Source organism: Myotis lucifugus, unplaced genomic scaffold (genome assembly GCF_000147115.1).
Source record: "Myotis lucifugus unplaced genomic scaffold, Myoluc2.0 scaffold_113, whole genome shotgun sequence".
NCBI lineage: Eukaryota > Metazoa > Chordata > Mammalia > Chiroptera > Vespertilionidae > Myotis > Myotis lucifugus.
This window is the reverse complement of record NW_005871161.1, coordinates 1486309-1507969: the sequence shown is the minus strand read 5'-3', so window position 1 is coordinate 1507969 and position 21661 is coordinate 1486309. Positions and strand designations below refer to the sequence as shown.

Genomic DNA, 21661 nt, shown 5'->3' with positions numbered 1-21661 from the left:
TTAACATGGAAATCACATGAACTGAGTGGTTTTACTGGAACGCAGCCATACTGAGTCACTTCAGCATGGCCTATGGCTGCCTTCTCACTACAAACGCAGAGCTGAGGAGCTGTGACAGGGCCACGTGGCCCACAGAGCCTAGATCCCTGCTTCCTCGCTGCCCTCACAGAAAGGGCAGCGGCCCTGTTCCACATACGCAGCTTCAGGACAGTCTACCTACCACATCCCGTGTCTCAGTTCTCCAGGAGCCTTATTTCCAGGCAGGGGTGTTTTGCTCTAAGTTTGTAAACACAAATTAAGAATCTAAAAAGGAATCACTAAGAGTGGTTCATATTTTAAAAGAAGATTCACGACAGGATTCCTGTCAGAAAGAGCAGAAACCCAATAAGCAAGCCTACTATGTGCCAGGCAGCTCCAGGAGCTTACAAGCGAGCAGAGGAAGAGAGATGATAAAATACCTGCACGCAGAAGAGTAACCTGGCTGCAAAGGAGGGAAGCCTGAGCCAGGACCGACCAGCTCACCCAGAGGCTGTGGGCCGCAGGGAGGAGAGTGGGGATTACTCTGAGGGCAGTGAAAGCCAGGGCAGGATACGAAGCAGGGGAGCGATGTGTGACTTCACTGATGGTCTGAAAGGGTCGCTCTGGCGCCGAGGGAGCAGAAGGAGCAGCAGAGGGACCAACCGGGTGCTGTTACGGGGTCCAGGTGACCAAAGCTTGGACCAGACGAGGAGCAATGGGAACAGGCTCCCCAGGCTTGAACGTGGGTATATTGTGGAGCTATCTCAGGCAGAACTTAATGCTGTATCAATCTGCCTTATAAGAATTTCACATAGACAGCTGCTTTAAGGAACATATCATTTAAGCAGGCACATACACAGTCTCTCCGAATTAAAGAAATTTAAACTCCATTCCTATTAAGTTCATTCCCAATCAATTTAAAAATTAAAGACATATCTGCACTCAAGTAAATGCTTAGAGAGGTAAAGAGACAAACATATGCTTACTAGGCAGCTGAAGCAAAGTTACCAATAAGAAGGGGATCTTTACATTCCTGAATGAACATTTACGTCCACAGCCTTGTGCTCCTCCCACTCTGAAGCGTGTTCTTACATGCACTTTTCCGACCCACGTGTGCACGGACATACACCCACCTGAGAGCATTGAGAAGACCTTCTACACTATTAGGAGGCTGGTCCTTAAGAACTTTGATACAACCTTTCATCTAAGGAGAAAAGAAAACAGAAAAGGTGAGACATCTTTTTTTCAGCTAACATGACTTTCAAAACAGTAATACTTACACCAGCACCACAACCACAGAACTCACACTACAGAGGTAATTACTCTTAAACAGAAAAAAAAATCTACTCAAGTCTTATTTTTTTCAGTTTGTCAAACAAAATTTTTTAAGAACCAACTCAGTCAACCTGAAGCGCCACCACACTAATGAGAAAGCCCGGGTGAGCTAAGGAAGGACTTCCTAAAGGTGCTGAGTGGCCTTTAAAGAATGACACACACACACACTGGCAAGGAAAGGAGGCGCTCTCCAGATAGACACCCCTGGCAACGTGGGCTCAAAATCCCCAAATCCTGCTCACCATTCGTGAGCCATTGTATTATTTCATTTCCCTAAACTTCCTTTCTCTTAGGAGTATTTTCCGAGGTACAGGAAAGATTAATAATTCCCGGGGCACAGGAATCACTCAATAAATGACCTCACTTCTCTTTCCATATGATGGGCACTAATGAAGGCAGCCAGCAATCCAGACAGGAGGTGCTGAGAGCCTGCCCTGCTGGGAAAGGGAACCGGAAGACAATTCCCACCCAGCCCTGGTTATAATTCTGATGAACCAGATGTGAGAGAGCAAGAAGAGAAGTTACAAAACAGAGAAACCCAGGCCAGAGCCACAGACTATTAGAACTGGAGGAGGGAAAATGCATGGTCTTCACCTTTATTTGCTGGAGCACCTTTCCTGGTGCTTCATATACAGGTGGGGCAAAAGTAGGCCTACAATCGTCCGCATGGAAAATAATGCAATTAACTAATAATTAATACAAGAATAGACTCTGTGTTTCGTGTAATTATAAAGCTAAATCTACTTTACCCCACCCTGCATATTTAGATATAAATCTTTTGTCTGAAATGGCCTTTGGTCAAGAGAATGAAAGGATACAATTTTTTCTTATGTCTGATTGTTTATATTGCCCAATATGCAGGAGGAGTGTGAGGTCTCCCTACAAGGACGTGCTCTAAACAACAATACTCTTCCGGTCATTCTCCCACCGGTACACAGGCTGTAGGAGCACTGCCAGAGGAGGCCAAGGGCCCCCAGATCACAGACTAACGGTGCTGCCTGCCGGCTCTTAACGGGAAAAAGCCTCTGGCTTTCGATTATAGCAAGTGTTGGGAATTACATAAAACAAGGCCACTTACATCAATTTTTGAGGTTTTGGCAAATGCTCCCACGGGATGTACATGGTCATAGAGTATGATGACGCCCACCATTACCCTCAAGCAGAACGACACTGTCTCTTCATTTGTGAACCTGCTTCTGTATTCCCTGGAGGGCAGAGAAGACACGATGCATGAGGCTCATCACAAATTAATGAGCTGATTCAACTCTCAAGATGATGCTGGAAGACACACTGTTAACCGGTAAGAGGTGCTAACATGAAGCCGCCCCTCTCCCCTGCAATGGCGCTCCCAGACAGGTGTGTGCAGCAGTCAGCACTTTCCTCCCATGGTCTCTCTATGCATCTGAGTTTACTGCCCATTCTGCTAGCAGAGATCAGACCATTTTTGAGAAACCCAAAGTAGCCCCAAGTAAAAGTTTGGGAATAAGTGCTATCACCAATATGATGAAAAAAGTCACTAGCTTAACAGAGCGAGCGTGTCTGGGCTGATTTATCTAAACACATTACTGTATTAGTGGATTTTAATTCTCTACAATCTGACTGGATTATTCTCTCATTTGTCCATATAAAAGGCATCATGTCCCAGCAGAAAGAGTCCTGGCCCGGATGAAGGGTCCAGGCGCGTGTGGGGTCGGTCACTGTGCACAATCCCTTCACTCCCCAGGCCTCACTCTCCTAAGGGAGGAGGAAGAGAGGAAGGAGGGGGATAGCCGCCCTCTTGCTTGTAAGGTTTTCCTGGGAGGCGGCATATAGAATGGTACTTGGAAAATGCAGAGCTCCACTAAAACGACAGTTATCTAGTAAGACCATCTATTCAGGAATCCAGATGGAGTCTTTCTGCCTATGACAACATGTGGCAGACATCCTAAACGGCGTGAGAGGAGAAACCCAGTAGGGGACTCAGGTATTAAAATACTTCAATAATACATGAAGTTAATATTTAATTTTTCTCAACTGCAATAATTCCCCTCAAAAATTGCTTCTATTAACAAATTTCCACCAAAATTTTTATAGAAATGTTTTCATATGAGAATCTTAAACGTTTTCATTTGAGATCTCAAATTGTAGAATAATGCTCAACTAAAGAGATATCTCTTGTAACAATTCAAATAAAAGTATTTTACAATTTAGTCTATGAAACAGGATTTCCAGTTCTAGAAGGCACCAGAAATTTTACTCAAACAATCCATAGCTCAGTCATGCAAAGCAGTTAAACAGATGGCAAAGTGGAAACATTCATTTAGTGCAAGACAAACGCAGTCTACTGCAGGCAAAGAGAAATAGATATAAAATCATCTTCTCACTTTCAAAATCAAGGAAAAAATTTGGCCCCTGCTCAAGGTCTGTGCATGTCAAAACTTTAAGAAGATTCCCCATGTTAAGGTACCTGTCAAGACAAGAATGAGAAAAGAGAAAATATCCCTTTATGAAAAAGAACATTGGAAATGGATTTTTTGTTTCAATAGCAAAAGGGAAAATGTTCATTAGGCCATGAATTCGTCCTTCAGGTTACCCAGACTGTGCTCGGGCGACAGCAAACCGGGCTCCCACGGTTGATGTGGAGGACCTAGAGGTGAAATGTGGCTTCCTGTACATTTCTTCACAAAATTCTCCCAAGACAAGTCTCATTAGTGGCCTTATACTGAAAAATTCTCTAAGTATTCCAACAGTGCTAGTATTCTGGAAGAGAAATTTCTGATCAAGAATTATTCACATGTAATCTTGTTTAAAATTGCGCCAAAACAACAATTTACTTCAAAGCCAAATATCAAGAGTTTTGGCCACAGCTCACCTTTGCATTTCATCTTAAAAGAGTAGTATGTTAAACTTCCTTCCTGTATGCCATGAAATAAAGCGGCTATTTCTATCCAAATTTGGATTTGTAACTGGTGGCGGTTATTTAAGTACTGATTCTGATGTGCAGCACACTTCGACGGTATCCAGCCGCCGATGGCAGGAATGTGAGCATGTCACCAAGGCATACTAGTAGAATGTTCATCATAAGGCTCCTTGCTTCATGGACTAATGAAAGGACAGCACTGGCTACAGACTCAACATGATTTTAGCAAATGAAAAACTAAAGAATTATATGTATGATGGTGATGTTTGCCTACAATTAGGGGGAAAATCATGCAAACTTTGATTCCCCATACGTTATTAACAAATGTTCTGGCTGGCCTTCACTGTGGTGTGAGGATCATTCACCTTTCACCTTTCACCTTTACCATTATGCACCAGCTGTGAAGGGCTAAAGAGACTTACTTTCAAAGTCCAAGAAAAAATGTGCTGCATTGTGGTCTATGTCCCTGGTTAGCACCTTAACCGTTTGAGTCCCAAGCAGCGCGATTGCGCTGCTGAGATTTTATGTCGAGAAAACATACGATTCGTTTGAGATTTTATGTCGAGAAAACATAGGATTCATTTGAGTCCCAGGGGGTATTGAAAAAACACTGTCGAAGAATCCCAAACAGCGCAACCGCGCTTTCTCTAAATGAGTACGAAAAGACCCAAACAGCGTGATAGCGCTTGTTTTATTTTATGTTGAGAAATAGCAGCGTGATCGCGCTGCTTGGGACTCAAACGGTTAATGAGATTACCCATGCCAGCAAACCTAAAAATAAAAATGGCAACATCATTTAGTTCCAGTAAAAAAAGTTTAAGCAGAGGCCTGGGGTTCGGCAAAGGCTGGCTTGCTCGGAATTACCAACAGGTGCAGGTCTGTGTGCTCCTGGCACTGAGAATGTGGCACAACAAAAGCACAGGTGGCTCTGAGTTTATAGCTTTTGTCCTCTTTCCATAGATCAAAAAAAGTTACATACAGCAAGTTGGAAAAAGATCAGATTTTTACATATAACTTGCAATATTCATATTTGGCTAATCTATGGTAGGTTACTTCTTTATAACATTTGAGACATATATTCCCAGTTTAAATGAACATCAAAATAGAGTTCTGAAGTAAGTAAATACTGAGACCATATTTTTAAATAACACGGGTATTTTCCTTCTGTAGATCAAATCCTTTGGGAATACAAGGAAAACAGTATTCAAACCATATTTAACCATTCAAGACCAAAGGCAGTTACCAATAACCTACTTAAAAATTTTTACCACACATAAAACAGTATTTCTTACATTTTCTATACTCCAAAAATTAATCAAACGTTTCATTGTTTAACTCAGACTGATTATTCAACAATATTAACTAGATACAACCATACAATGTATGTAACTTAAAAGTTAACACAGCAAACCAGTATGAAGGATCCAGCAATTACCATAACTTAGTAAGTTTGCAGAGGAAACACAGTAAAAATAAGGTATTGGCATAGTAAATCTTGCGCACGAATTCGCCATGACTCAGTGTGGATGGATGTGGAGGGCGGTGTCAGGACCATCAGGAAGCCAGATTCAAACCTGGAAGTGGCAGTAACTATTGGAAGTCAGACTACAGTGCACAGACACTCCTCCACCTCCAATCTCAATACTTTTTCTCCAAATATGGAACTGCTGGCAAATATAAATGAAACAAAACATAAAAGCAACAATATTTTTTAATCAATGAAAGGAGACATCTTATTATTCATCCCCATACAGGAAGTTTGAAAAGAGTCAGTACTTCTGGCCACCTGTGCTGATACCCCTTCCTCTACCTACTCCCCAGACAATGGCCTATGTCCCTAACTTTAAACTCCACAAAGAGGAAATAACAGTACATGTATAACAGTTATCTGTTGGACCGACACACACATTTCTTAGAAAATTTTCAGGAAAATCTAATTTATTCACAAATATGGTATATAATGAAGGGTCGGTCTCCTTCCTTTCAAAACAATCTCCCAATGGGAGAGGTAGGGACCTGTCTTATTTTTTATATCAAAATCCCTATGACACAGAGGTTCACTGGAAAGATTTTGTACAATGTTTTACACAAATGGATTAGCTGAGATAAACACTAAGAGGGAACTGTCTAATCTTAATTCTTTTATCTATATCTATGTATCTATCTATATATCTATATATCTATATGATGATATATAGATATATAGATATATAGATAAATATATGCCTAATATGCAAAGTGTCCCCTCAGGAGTTCAACCAATTATGAGTTAGATCGCTCGCTATGACGTGTGTTGACCACCAGGGGGAGGTGCGGAATGAAGGAAGGCCCTAGCTGGCAGCAGAGGAAGGGAGGCCCTGGCTGGGAGCCATCAGCCACTAGGGACACTACCTGTGCACAAATTTTGTGCACTGGGCCTCTAGTACATGCCCTCACCCCCCTACTGTCTGTGACCATTGGTGATGCTTATATATTAATAAATGCATATAAGTCCCTTGGTTGATCTCTTACTACCCCCTCCCTCCCTCCCCTGCCTTTCTTCTAAGGGTGAGAGCATGTGCTGGGGGGTGGGAGCAGCCAGGGAGAGGTCAATGGGGGGAAAAGAAGACATATGTAATACTTTAAACAATAAAGAATTTAATTTTAAAAAAAGATATACATCTATGTGGCAGTTTTAAAATAAGTCCACAAATCTTTCCTCCATTCAAGAGCTGAGCTGGCGTGGGAGGTAGGCTTGGCGACTGACTTCACAGAGTTCGCTGTGTGTGACTAGGTCATAAAAGGCATCAAACTTTCTCCTCCCGCTCCCTCTGTCTCCCTTTCTCTCTCGTCATTTACTCTGAGGGAAGCCACCTGCCATGTCACAAGGACACTCAGGCCACCTGTGGGCAAGGAACTGAGGCCTCCTGCCAACAGCCACATGGAAAACCTTCCTCAAAACAGGTGCCCCAGCCTCAGTGAGCCTGCAGGTGACTGTGGCCTCTGCCAGCCTCAGATGCAGTCACATGAGAGCCCCACGCCTGCACCAGCAGCTGAGGCCACTCCCAAATCCCCGACCCACGGGAATAGGGCGACATAAACCAAATGTGTGCTGGTTTAAGCCATGTTTTGGGGTGATTTGTCTCACCTTTTTGAGATGCCAGTTATTAAAATATAGATAGGAGGGTGTCTTGTTCACTCCTGTATCCCCAACACCTGGCATCTGTGTGCATTCGGTGAGCAATGCATCTAACGACAAGCTTGTCCCCAATCTCTTAGAGACACCTGTACAGATTCGCACCCAGAAACAGGGGCATAGTTCCCCAATAAAAAGGAGACTTTTTAACAAAGAGCCATTGGCCAGCATGATTATTTAAACAGGAACTAAAAGAAATTATCTAAAAAGTGCTGTTAGAACTTGCATAATTGGTTCCAATTATTGCGGGAGGGAGGGAGCTGCCTGTAGAAGGAATGCAGGGCTTCGCTCTATCCAGGGGACTAACAATCAGCAAGGACACAGCCTGAGAGGCCCAAGCACAGGGAGACAAAGGCCTCTGTTTTGACTTTCTCTAGAAGCAAAGCCACCAGAGACATTCACGCGAAGGCCCTCTGGGCACGATGCCCCTGCAGTGCCTTTCTGACTTGAGCTGTGTGGAGACCTCCTGCCTCTGATCCCAGCATACCTGGGGCAGGTGGGGGCACACTCTCCTGCCCCCCCTGCTGGCCTGAAAACGCCAAGGAAGAAGGCCTGGCACAGCTTACCCACACTGTATTCACACACTCCCTTCCTCCCTAATCTTTTTTTTTTAATATATTTTATTGATTCTCCTACAGAGGAGAAGGAAGAGGGACAGAGAGTCAGAAACATCGATGAGAGAGATCGATCAGCTGCCTCCTGCACGCCCCCCACTGGGGATGCGCCCACAACCAAGGCACATGCCCCTTACGGGAATCGAACCCGGGACCCCCGAGTCCGCAGGCCGACGCTCCATCTGCCGGAAGCCGGTCCATCCTTGCTGCTTGACACAGTCCCTGCAGGAAAGAAACATCTGCACAGCATATGTTTCAAGGGACCTGGTGTATATAGCATACTGTTCTTAATATGTTTGCTCTCCTTAGCACTATGTGTTTTAACCAAGGTCACCTCTCTGAGAAAGGTTGTTTCCCCAGGTAGGGATTTTTCCCTGAAGTTAGGGAGGGAATAAAACCCCTTAACTAAGTGCCAGGTGGGTAGTTAATCACTTTAACTACGAACAATCATGCTTAAGCTACATAATCTTTACTCCCTGGAATGGAGATAAGAAACGCCCTAACCTTTGGAATAGAAATTGATAGGATTAAAATCAACTGGTATAAATACAGATGTAACAAGACAACAGAACACAGAACCTAGAGACAGAACCTAGCAAGAGAACATGGCAAAAGATCCTGGACAGAACCTGTCTACAGAACTTGGCTGGAGAACCTAGACAGAACATGGCAGGAGAACCTGGATAGAACCTGGCTGGAACCTGTCTACAGAACTTGGCTGGAGAACCTAGACAGAACATGGCGGGAGGACCTGGATAGAACCTGGCTAAAGAACCTGATGACCGAACCTGGCTGGAGAACCTAGCAAGAGAACATGGCAACAGAACCTGGCTGGAGATCCTGGAGGGAGAACCCAACCATGCTGATCAACTGAACGCTGTCTCCGTGTCATTCCTTCTTCGCCGACTCCATCCACACCTTTGAGGACCCCTGGACCCGCTGTGGCTGGACCCCAACATCCATCCACTGAGCCAAACCAGTTCGGCATTCCTCCCTAATCTTAGAAGACTGTCAGCATAGAGGCTCCCCACCTCCTCAGAAAGGGGAGAAGGTTGATCCTGGCAGCAAATCCCTGTCTGGTTCCCTCTGTGACAACTAGGACTAGGAGGATTTAAAGCCAATCTCAGATAACCCGGGGCTAACTGGATTCAAATGCAAAGACCCCTGATGTTTAAAAAAAACCAAACAACTAGTGATGAGTGCTCTACTGCAGGCTGTGAAGCAGGCAAGAGGAGCAGAGCCCAGAGTCCCTACCAGAGGGAGGGGCATCCTTAGACATGCTCCACAGCCTGAGAATTGCTAAAAATTGAAGAGTTCAATGTCCCAGACCAGAGACCCACTCCTCCTACCCCCTGGTTTTGGGGCTGCCCATGGGACCACAGCAGGGACACCCAGGCTTTCAAGGTATCCCTCACTGTTGTCTCGGTTCAGTTCACTCGAGAACAGCTTATTGAGTATCACCTACCTGTTAGACACTGGGTAGGTTCTTTGTAGACATTATTTAATTTGATTCAATAACAACCCAATAAAGGGAGAAAAAGGAAGTGGGGAGAATGGAGTTGTCCAGCAGAGGTCGCCCAGCGGTGACCTCAGACTCCAGCCCAGACCTGTGCAGCCACAAGTCTTCCTGAGGACGGGCTCTGTTCTCCAAGGAGACAGCAAATCCCCACTTTTTTGTTACCAGGAAACCCCTGGTTGGGCTCGGGCTGCCTGTCCCTGTGTCCAATAACGAAGGCAGGGTCGAATCATAGAAGACATTTATTGAGAAGGCCAGCCAACCAAGAAGAGAGGGTGCTTACAAGCATTCAATGGGGACAGGATTATACAGGGGAAGGGGCTGGGGTGAGGCTGGGGATGCAATGCAGCTATGCGCAGCCCTGAGGGTCCCCAGACATCAGCTATTGTCCTTAATCATCAGGAAATGAGATGATGTTGATGAGATGATGTTTTGACTCCTAGTGGGTCGGTCTGACCATGCTTATTGGTTCTGCTTGCTGGGTTCACAGCTGAGTCACCTCCTCAGTTGCTTTGCACAGGCCTTGGAAAGGAAACTTAGGAACAACTTAACCCCCTATTCACATAAGTACTAGTATATGTGTTCTAAGATTTAAAATTATGTGATTATTTTTCAGATTAATGCAGGTGCTCTATCTATCAGATTATAAGTCCCCCTATCATTTGCACCAGCCCTGCTTTTCAATGGGTTGACCAAGGTTGCAATATTTTGAAGTTTCTGTGCTTGGCTGAATTCATTTAGAAACTATATACCTGCCGAAACCGGTTTGGCTCAGTGGATAGAGCGTCGGCCTGCGGACTGAGGGGTCCCAGGTTCGATTCCGGTCAAGGGCATGTACCTGGGTCGTGGGCACATCCCCAGTGGGGGATGTGCAGGAGGCGACTATCGATGTTTCTCTCTCATCGATGTTTCTGACTCTCTATCTCTCTCCCTTTCTCTCTGTAAAAAATCAATAAAATATATTTAAAAAAAAAAAGAATTTAAAAAAAAAAAAAAAGAAACTATATACCCTGCTTACTGAGCGACATTCAAGCTCTTCAGGGCTTCTGCCTGGGCTCAGCATGAGACAACAGGTTTCCCACAGAATCCATAGTAATCCCGGCAGAAGGGCTGGCGTTTCCAGAAACACTGGAAACAGCTCTAAGTTCCCCATAACTCACTCTTACCTCCCAGAGCTCTTTATGGGAATTATTCAATACAACCAATGCAGTGTTTAAAAGGAAGGTTCTAGACTCTAGAGGCTATAAAAAGAAGCAGTGTTGACCCCCTCTGCCCCACCCCATTTCTCCCAGCCTATATCACGTTAAATGCAGCAGGGAGGCATCAAAAGAGAAGGGAAAAGGGCGGGGAGGGAGGTGGGAGAGCAGAGCAGAGAGAGGGGTCTGCCTTTAACTCAGAAGTCCCAAAGCAAATCAAGGAAAGTGCCATCACCAACAAGCTTCCTTCTGTGTGTCAATGCTGCCACCTTCTGGTGTAAATTATAAATTCATTAGAAAATAGCGCCAATCATGGTCATTCAATAGGAGAAGCACAAGGATGTGATCCTATGAGTTTACATATATATCCCCCAAGTATTCCTGGGATCTACTTCAACCAGAATTAAATATATCTACTTTTCAAGCTCCTACCTTTTAAGATATACCACTGATCTTTTAAAATATACCACTGAGTGCCTGGGCAATTAGAGAAACTCCTTCAATGTTCTCCCTACATCCACATGGGCCCCCCCACCTTCCAACCCATCCCCCCACTCAGCAGCCAGAGTCGCCTGTGGTTTGTGACAACATGGACCAACCTTGAAGGTCTTGTGCTAAGCGAAATAAATCAAAGACAAAGACTTATCCCTTATTTGTGGAATAGATACAGACTCATCGATACAAAGTACAGCTTGGGGGTGTTTACATCAAACGACAGGACGACGGGGACTGACTAGTCAGAATAGACTGACCCCTTGGCCTGCCCTCCAGGTTGGCTCGGGCCTCAGCCAGCTGCTTCAGCACAGAGAGGGCCCCATAGAGGGCAGACAGAGGCTCCTGGGCTTCCGGGTCCCAGGTTGACCCGGGGCTGTTCAGCTCCATCTTCAGGCCACACTCGTCCAGCAGCCCATAGGTAATGGCCAAGCCCTCCCCCTGGAGTGGGGCCAGGAGCTCGGGCTGGAGGGTAAAGGGAGTGTTCTCAGAGCAGTTGAAGTTGGGCTCCAGGATGCTCCTCACCTTGAAGAAACAGTATCAGATGTTACAGGCCAGCATTTGACATCAGGAAGAGAGACCCTTCCAGCCCAAGGGCCAGGGGTCATGCAGGGTGACTGTGGGGGCAGGAGCTTTGGGGTCTCGACCTGTTCCTATCTTGTGGTCAGTGTGACCACGGACACGTTGTTGGAAATCACTGAGCACTGGCTCCTCAGCTGATAAATAGGGACACTGACACTTACTCAGCAGAATAGTGGGGTTTGGAATTGTGTGTGTATGCCTGCGTGTGCAATGTGTGTATGTACGCGTCTACACACACATATGTACTTACATATACATGCATACAGAGAGAGTGTGTCCGATTTGCAAATGGTAACTGTATGAGTACATCAGGGGTATAACTCAGATGCCTTGAGCTCCCCAAACCTGTATTCACAGACGGCTATTTTAGAACTGGGGGGAGGGGCCCTCTGCAGGGTTGTCATGGAAACTGAGACCTTCCCCAGGTAGACTCATGCCCACTGGGCCTGTTTCCCAGACAGAGATGCAGCCTGGATTTCCCAGGCCCACACCGGGACCTCCCCTCCCCTCCCAGCAGCAACCCGAGTCATCTCTCCTTTCTCAGAACCATTCTTATCCCGCTTCCCTCACTCTTTTCCAGGACGCCGGCCCCTGGGGATTGCTCACCAGGTCCCTCTGCGGGAGGAGGATCCTCTTCTCCATGGACTGAGCCAGCAGGACATGTTGGATGTCACTCAGCACTGGGGACAGGGGGACATTTGGGGAAAGAGTCAGATTTTCCTGTCCCCACGGTGAACACAGAGACCTTCAGAAGCGAACTCTGAGGCAGAGGAATAAAACTCGCTGGCATGAAGGTCAAGTTCCCTGCCCTGGAAAGTCCCCCTTCTGCTCGTGCTCATGGGATGGTCTCCAGGAAGCCACCTAACATGGTCCGGGGTGGGCTTCTGTGGCTGGACCTGGCATCACCGCCCACTGATCCGCTGCATGAACCTGGCTGGCCTTGCAGGCCTCAGGCTCTGTCACAGGGCAAGCTCATCACACTGAGCCCTGCTGACCTCGGAGAGGCCTGTGATGTGAGGGTGAAAAATCATAGCATGTCAAAGGGTTTGGAGAGGTGACACCTAAGGTAACCCTTTTGGGGCTCTGGGGGACCAACCTTGTGACTCCCCCATTCTTCCTCCAAACCACTCTTACCCATTAAGGTTTCAAGCAGGTAAAGGATGAGGCACTTTGAGCCAACCCCTGGATGGCAGGAGTCCTTTTGCAGTTCAGTTAGGATGGTGCCACCAGCGCCATCCAAATGACCGAAGGGTTCCTGTTCAAGCTATAGGAGACAGGGCTTATTAATGATGGTGATAATAACATCAGTGACTTCGCCTGTAAATTCTGCGTCTACAAGTGATTAACCAAGGAGTGGGGGTAATGGCTCCATGCACCCCCAGGGAACATGGAGCACCCCCAGTCTGTGAGGGCTGCCTTCCTGGCCCTGGTTGTTGGACACAGGACATAGTCCCCAACCTCAGACATCCTTCTCATCCCCCTAAGATTACCCCCATTTTCCTTTCCCCACACACCTTGGCAGCCCTACCTCTGAAACATCCCCATTTACAAGACGGATCAGGCTTAGGGAGTGGCAAGGCCCCTCACCGTGTCCATGAGGTCCTGAAGAGCCTCGCGGTCCCCAAGCATGGCCAGGAGGTTGGAGAACACAATGTTCTGCATGTCCTTCGAGAGCTCGGCTGCTTTGACGTTCTGGGAAACTTCCTCTTGTAGCAGCTGGAAATCTGCCCCTGGGCATTAATGCCAACCAGAAACGGAGACAATTCTCAGATTAGAACATTCCTTTCCCATCAACATGAGCAAAATTCCTCTTCCCTTCAAGCTGCTGACCCAGAGCATCTCTGAAGATGGCATGGTTGAGCTCTGGGATGAAACCACAATAGACGAAAAAAAAAAAAATGGAGAGTCTCTGCTGAAATGAGGTGGGGGATACATGCAGGGATGAGAGGATAGGATCCTGGAAAGGGTCATGGGAAGAGGAGAAACTGACCAGGTGATTACTCCTGACACGTCATAAATAATGTGGGTTCTACATTGGACTCCAGAGATGAAAATGTCAGAGATTCTAGCATTGGACTTCAAAATGAGATTGTCATGATAATTATATGAATATATAAAGTGCTTAGTAATACATACAGTTGTGCTTGTATCTTCAAGGTCTATAAGGAATTAACCAATGAGTGGATGTTGGGGGCTGTCTGCTTCTGCCAGGACACCTGAGGTGACAGGTCACTGACAGCAGGACCAGCCCTTCACCAGATGTTGCAGTGAGGATGCTATAGCGAACAGTGCGTGTGTACACGTGTGAGGGGGTGGGGGGTGAGAAAGTAAGTGATATGTGGTGAGGGAACCCCCAACATCCAAGTAAGCATATGAGGCTAGCCTCTACCTGGGACTCAACATTTGGGCACAAAGACCAAGGACCTTGAGCTGATTGTTGCATGCATTCAAATAAATGAATGAATGAATGAAAAAAAAGGAGAGAAAGGAAGGAAGGAGAAAAGAAGAAAGGAAGGAAGGAAGGAAGGAAGGAAGGAAGGAAGGAAGGAAGGAAGGAAGGAAGGAAGGAAGGAAGGAAGGAAACTTGGGCTAAGGAAAGTGTGAAAACTGAGTTTTACTTCCAAATTTAAAATTGCTTGAAAACCTCCAACTTTCCAACCTTTCTTAACTCTTCCTGACCCTTCTTTACCCATCCAATCCTACAGAAACTATGGCCAGTCCCCAGAGCTATGGTGCCCAGCTTATCAGATGAATGCAATTAGGACCCTCCACAATCCAGCAAACACATACTCACCTATTCCAAAGTAGAAAGTTTCTTCGCCGAGAAGAAAAATCAAATTAACACCTAAAAGCAAGTCTCTGAAGACTTATGGTTTGTCTACATCCTGCCTCCTACTCCCCAATCCCCTGTAGTCCAACCACCCTTGCCCTTTGCCCAGGGAACTACAGCCCAGTGGCTCAGATGAGGACGGCAAAGGCCACCACGTGGGGTTTCAATAGTAAAAAGGGGCCTCGTGGAGGGATCACATCCCACTTTACACTCTCTGTCCACCTAAGGACTATGGTTGACATATGCCTGCTGTTGGAAAGAGGAACAGAAGTGGTCACTCACAACAGCTTAGTCTCTGCTCCCCAAACTAACTCCTAACACTTCTCTCTCTCTCTCTCTCTCTCTCTCTCTCTCTCTCTCTCTCTCTCTCTCTCTCTCTCTCCCTCTCTCTCAACATTTGGGGACAAAGGTACCAAGGACCCTAAGCTGGTTATTGCATGCATCCACAAATAAATGAAGAAAGAAATGAACAAATGAAAAAAAGAAAGAATGAGAGAGAGAGAGAAAGAAAGGAAAGTAGGAAGGAAGGAAACTAGGGCTAAGAAAGTGTAAATTTGGAAGTAAAACTCACTTTCCTGAGTTGCTTGGAAACCTCCAATTTGGGTTCTGAGATTGAGTCTTCCCTACCCAGCAGGCTTCAGGGTCCCTCTGACTAAATACCTAGTTAAAAGGGTTCCTGTATTCTTTCTACAAAAAGAATGGCCACTGGTCATCTACCTTTCTGATCCCCTAAATTTGTTTTAGAGACACTTCCAAGGGTTCTGTCCTCTACTGCCACCCTCCTCTTCTTTAACCTCTTCCTGTTTCATGCCAGTTCATCACTCCATCTGTCCCACCTTTCCTTACCCTTCCAGACCCTTCCTTACCCTTCCCAACATACAGAAACTATGACCAGGCCCCGGGGCCATGGGAGCAAAGGCAGAGCTAATCTGCCCTGCTCATCAGATGAATACAAGGAGGACCCTCCCCACCCCAGCAAACACATACTCACCAATTCGAGGGGTGGCAGATTCCATGCCACCTAGAAGAGAAATCAAATTACCACCCAAAACTTAATCTCTGAAGACTTATGGTTTGTCCACATTCTCCCCACTACTCCCCAACCCCCTCTAGTCCATCCAACCCTGTCCTTCACCCAGGGAAACAGAGTCCAGTGGCTCAGATGAGGATGGCAAAGGCCATCACATGGGGTTTCAGTAGTAAAAAGGGGCCTCATGAAGGGATTACATCCCACTTTACAGTCTCTGTCCACTTAAGGATTGTGGTTGACATATGCCTGCTGTTGGAAAGAGAAATAGAAGTGGTCACTCACAACAGCTTAGTCTCTGATAGACACACACACACACACACACACACACACACACACACACACTCCTACTCCTTAGGCTGAACTAGAGAAACAGAAGAGCCCCATGGACAGGACATCACTTGCAGACACGCTGTGAGCTTAGCCTTCAAAGTCCATCTCCATTTTGTTCACACTTGTCAACACTTATAAAACATAATTTTGAAGTTTGAGTTCAGCCACTGACCCCACCAGATTGGAGAGCTCATACTCATTCCATCTATTGCCACTGACAGGAGGTCACTGACTGCAGGACCCACCTTCACCAGATGTTGTAGGGAGGACACTATAAGAAACAATGTGTATGTGTGTTTGTGTGTCTGAGAGAGGGAGGGAGGGAGAGAGAGAGAGAGAGAGAGAGAGAGAGAGAGAGAGAGAGAGAGAGGAAATTTTATGTGTGGTGAGGGAACCCCAAATCTCCAAGAAGACATATCAAGCTGGCCTCTACCTGGCACTCAACATTTGGGCATAAATGCCCCAAGGACCCTGAGCGGTTGTTGTATGCATCCACAAATAAATGAAGGAAGAAAGGAATTAATTAAAAGAGAGAGACAGAGAGAGAGAAGAAGAAGGAAGAAAGAACAGAACAAAGGAAAGAAGGAAGGAAAGAAGGAAGGAAGGAAGGAAGGAAGGAAGGAAGGAAGGAAGGAAGGAAGGAAGGAAGGAAGGAAGGAAGGGAGGAAGGAAGAAAAATGGGGCTAAGGAAAGTATACATTTGGAAGTAAACTCAGTTTTCTGAGTTGCTTGGAAACCTTCAGTTTGGGTTCTGTGATTGGGTCTTCCCTACCCAACAGGCTTCAGGTTTCCTCTTAATAAACACCTAGTCAAAAGGGCTCCTGTATTCTTTCTAGAAAAAGAATGGCCACTGGTCATCTCCCTCTCTCATCCACCAAATTAGCTTTAGAGACATTACCAAGGGTTCTGTCCTCTACTGCCACCCTCCTCTTCTTTAACCTCTTCCTGCTTCATGCTGGTCCATCCCTCCAACTTTCCCACCTTTCCTGACCCTTCCTTACCCTTCCCAACATACAGAAACTATGGCCAGGCCCCGGGGCCATGGGAGCAAAGGCGGAGCTAATCTGCCCTGCTCATCAGATGAGTACAAGGAGGACCCTCCCCACCCCAGCAAACACATACTCACTCATTCGAAACATGGGAGGTTCCATGCCACCTAGAAGAGAAATCAAATTACCATCCAAAAGTTAGTCTCTGAAGACTTATGGTTTGTCCACATTCTCCCCACTACTCCCAAACCCTCTCTAGCCCATCCATCCCTGTCCTTCACCCAGGGAACTAGAGCTCAGTGGCTCAGAGGAGGATGGCAAAGGCCATCACGTGGGGTTTCAGTACTAAAAAGGGGCCTCATGGAGGGATCACATCCACTTTACAGTCTCTGTCCACTTAAGTACTGTGGTTGACATATATTTGCTGTTGGAAAGAGGAACAAAAGCAATCACTCACAACAGCTCAGTCTCTGCTCACCCAACTCACACACATGTGCAGGCATGCACAAGCGCGCAGGCCCATGCGCACACACACAAACATACTTCTAGCTCAGTACTCAAAGAAGGCAGGTGGCTCTTCTGTGGCCAGGGGCCTGTGTGGGTCACAGCAGAACGATGAGGAGGTGGTGGAGGAGCCTGGCTGCCGAAGGCTTTTGTGAGTCTGTCAGGGTTGAGCCCCAACAGGGTGTTATGGGTCCAAAGAGGGTCAAGGGCTCAGCAGGGCCTGAGGTCCAAGCAGAGAACCTGCCCAACTCACCTGCTGGAAAGGTTTCCTTATCATCATTATCATCTGCGATGTGGTGAATGCCTACAGGGGAATAACCAAGTCAGCTGAGCCAAGGGTATCCCTGTTGGAGCCTCTCACCCCCTTGCACCTGCAGCCCCCACACTTCCTCCTCCGGACCAGGTGTGCTAGCTTTTATCAGGGTGCCCTGGGGACCCTTTGCATCAGAATCACCTGGGACACTGTGGAAACTCAGAGTCCCTCACCCCACTCCATACCTTCTGCATCAGGCTCTCTAAAAAGGAAGCTAGAACCTGCCTTTCAATAGGCACCTGCGTGATGGTTTTCCACTCTAGTCTCACATTGGAGATTGGCCTTTTCCATGGAAAGAACATCGCCTCCTTCCTGCTCTTTGTCTTCCTCTCCTGGAGGCTCCTCCCTCACATGTCTACTCCCTTCCTGCCAGGCTCCTGGGTGATTTCACATTTCATGTAGAGAAATGTTCAACATTCTGAAACTCCTAACAGATTTAAGTGTTTGACAAGGGACAGGAGCCCATGAAGGAAGGAGACAGAGGGAAAGCAGTCCCATTATATCAGACCTGATAAACCATGGTGATGCAGTAGCCAGGGAGAAGAGAGTCAAAGGTGGGAATAATGAATGTGTGGTAGTTGATGATGATGTGATTAAATCCCTCGAGGACAGACTGCAATGGGGCAAGGCATGGACACCGAGGAGGCAGTGAGCAGGGTGCAGAAGATTTTTTAAGGAAGTTGGCAGTGAGGGGACACTGGGTGGGAAGAGGGGTCACTTGGGTGAGGAGTTATAAGATGGCAGAGACCTGACGTTATGGTCAGGTCAGCGGAAGGGTCCAGGTGAACTGGAGGGAGGGAAGACAGATTTGGCTCAGCCACCTCATCAGACATTTATCTCCATCAGCTCTGGAGCTAAGGTCTCACTTCTATTTCATAAATAAGATGGGGGACAGAGGAATTCTGGTTTTCTCCAAAGCCACAAAGCAAGCAAGTTATTGAACTGTTCTTCATATTAGTTTACACTATGAAGTGTTAGGAGGATGAAATTAGTTCATGGAAATGAAATGCTCACTGGATTGGGCCATTCTTTATAAAGGTTCCTGCTAGTCACCCTTAGGCCTGAACTGTAGAAACAGACAAGCCCCATGAGCAGGGCCTGACTTGCAGACACTGCTGTGAGCTTAGCCTTCAAAGTCCATCTCCATTTAGTTCACACTTGTCAACACTTATAAAACATATTTTTGAAGTTTGAGTTCAGCCACTGACCCCACAAGATTGGAGAGCTCATACTCATTCCATCTATTGCCACTGACAGGAGTTCACTGACTGCAGGACCCACCTTTACCAGATGCTGCAGGGAGGATTCTGTAGATAGCTGTTTGTGCGTGTGTGTGTGTGTGTGTGTGTGTGTGTGTGTGTGTGTGTGTGTGAGAGAGAGAGAGAGAGAGAGAGAGAGAGAGAGAGAGAGAGAATTCAGCCCCTGATCTCTGATCTCTGAGGAGCTGGACCCCTACCTTTATCAGGCTGACCTCTCCCTGGGACTCCACATTTGGACTCCACATTTGGGCAGGGAGAGGCCAAAGATCCTGAGCTGGTTGTGTTCATAGCACCCACTATTGGACCCTGGTTTGTAGTTGTATTTGATGCAAATGTTTCTCCCATGTGAAGTCAAAACCCAGTTGGGTATCGGGCAACTGTGCATTTTGAGTCAGGTGAGGGAGGGAGAGATGCAGATAAAATTCTGCATTACAGGGCACTTCATTTGCAGTTTTGTTCCTGGTTGTGCCAATATGTTATGGGCTTTACCATGGGAGGTATGTGTAACCTTGGAGGTCTCTGTGCACCACCACCCCATCCTCCACGTGAGCTGCTGAGAATGGAGGGACCTTGAATAGAGATGAGTGGGAGTAGGATCACACTTCACCCAGTGCTAAGCACATCCCTTCTGTCTCTCTCCATGTAGGATACTGTCTCTGCCTCCCAGAACAACAATTCAGTGGGATTTTTCTTGGAGGTGACTGTGGTTAGTGGTGATGTATGGGCCCTGGACAGCTGGAAAATGCTGCTTCTCTCTCTGAACAGGTAGAGAAGCCAAGGTTGTCTGATGACGGTCTCCCCTTCTCATTTCTCTTCCCAGGAGAAGCAGGCCCCCATACCTCACCACCTCCTTCAGCCTCTGCTTACCCCAGCCTGTGCTGTAGAAAAGCAGCTGCTTCCTCTTATATGCCACCACCGAGCCCTTTGGCACAGTCAGCTTCTTCTCTTTCACTTGGAGACTCCTCCCCTGTCCTTTACCCTGGGAACAAAAGCCCGGAGACACCGTCATACATGCATGTCATTTTAAAGTCAAATACATCTAGAAAGCTCATGAGAAAAGGGATCAGCAGCTCCCTGCCCTCACCCTCTCTAATCCTGGTTTCTAGTTCCTGCTCTTTTTTCCTTGTTTCATCCCATATTTACCTTCACATCCCTCAATTCCATGTTGATACTGCAATGATTTGACTTTTTCAAATTCAAGTGTATCTAGTCACTTCCTCTTATTGATGATGAGAGTTTCATTTTCCTACTCTTTATAGGGGCCAAAGCAATTGATAAAAGGAAAATACCTAACTCCAGCCTCTTCTAGTTTTCCATGCAGGGCAAGGGCATCAATTCAAATCTAGTTCCCTCTACCCTCCTGCCACATCCAAGAGGGGAGAGAGCACTGAGAAGCTCTTGTGAGTTCACAGCCCAGGGCACAGGCTCACTAAAAAAAAAAAAAAAAAAATGCTGGGACCCATCCATAGGACTATAGAGTACTTCTCTTCTCATACATCTTACCACCATATCACTAAAGGCTGATTTACCAGAGTTCCTTTTATCACATGTATCATGTCGAACTTTCAACAAAAACAAAAATGACAAGGCATATTCAAAGGCAACAAACAACAGTTTGAAGAGACAGAGTAAGCTGAGAATCAGACTCAACTATAACATGGATGTTGAAATTCTTAGACCTGGAATTTTAAACCACTGTTATAAATTTGCTAAAAGATCTAATGGAAAACATAGACAAAATGCAAGAGCAGATGAGTAATGTAAGCAGAGAGATAGAAAGTCTAAGAAAAAGTAAAAGAGAAATGCTAGAGAGATAAAAATACTGCAACAGAAATAAAGAAATCCTTTGTTTGTCTCACTAGTAGACTGGACACAAGTGAGAGAAAATCCTCTGCAATTGAGTAAATCTCACAACTAAAAAGCAAAGAGAAAAATGACTTAAAAAAATGAAACATAATATCCAAGAACTGTGTGACAGCTAGGAAAGTTGTAACATACATGTAATGAGAATATAAGGAAAAGAGACAAATGAACAGAAAAAAATATTTGAAGCAATAATAAAGGAGGATTTTCCCCAAACTAATGTCAGACATCAAATCACATCCAGAGCCCATGAATTCAAACTACAGAAAACAACAGATAAAGAAAACATATTAGAAGTCATGAGATACTGAAAGAAGCCAGATACTTCTTGTCTGCTGTTATTTCATATATATATACTAGAGGCCTGGTACACAAAAATTTGTGCACTCAGGGGGTAGAGGGGGTCCCTCAGCCCAGCCTGTGCCCTCTCGCAGTCTGGGACCCCTCAGGAGATAATGACCTGCTGGCTTAGGCCTGGTCCCGGGTGGCAGAGGGCAGGCCCAATCCCTAGGTGCAGGCCCTGGTCGGGCTCAGAGCAGGGCCAATTGGGGAGTTGGGGCGCCGCCCACTGTCATGCACAGAGCAGGGCGGATTGGGAGGTTGCGATGCCACCCCTAGTCACGCTCAGGGTACGGCCGATTGGGGGGTTGGGGCACCGCCCCCGTCACACTCAAGGCAGGGTCGATAGGGAAGTTGCGGCGCCACCCCCTGTCACG

General features: G+C 46.4%; 1 protein-coding gene across 9 annotated transcripts in view; it reads right to left on the bottom strand.

Moving 5' to 3' along the window:
* Nucleotides 1–1151: 1151 nt before the first annotated feature.
* The window catches only part of LOC102431796 (gasdermin-C-like), a 35984-nt gene continuing 15474 nt past the window's right edge, over nucleotides 1152–21661 (bottom strand). For 2 of the 9 annotated variants that reach the window (XM_014459686.2, XM_006093316.3), the window contains 9 exons: nucleotides 19950–20061; nucleotides 17764–17814; nucleotides 17144–17173; nucleotides 15649–15678; nucleotides 13415–13557; nucleotides 12962–13091; nucleotides 12434–12507; nucleotides 10567–11770; nucleotides 9782–10309 (listed from right to left, as the gene is read on the bottom strand). In XM_014459686.2, coding sequence (XP_014315172.1) covers nucleotides 11456–11770; nucleotides 12434–12507; nucleotides 12962–13091; nucleotides 13415–13557; nucleotides 15649–15678; nucleotides 17144–17173; nucleotides 17764–17814; nucleotides 19950–20061 — 885 coding nt within the window. In that variant the 3' untranslated portion in view covers nucleotides 9782–10309; nucleotides 10567–11455. Of the gene's footprint in view, nucleotides 1223–2431; nucleotides 2559–9781; nucleotides 10310–10566; nucleotides 11807–12433; nucleotides 12834–12961; nucleotides 13092–13414; nucleotides 13558–15648; nucleotides 15679–17143; nucleotides 17174–17763; nucleotides 17815–19949; nucleotides 20062–21661 lie in introns of those variants that run through there. The other 7 variants (XM_023757759.1, XM_014459687.2, XM_014459688.2 and 4 more) reach the window with 7 other exon arrangements.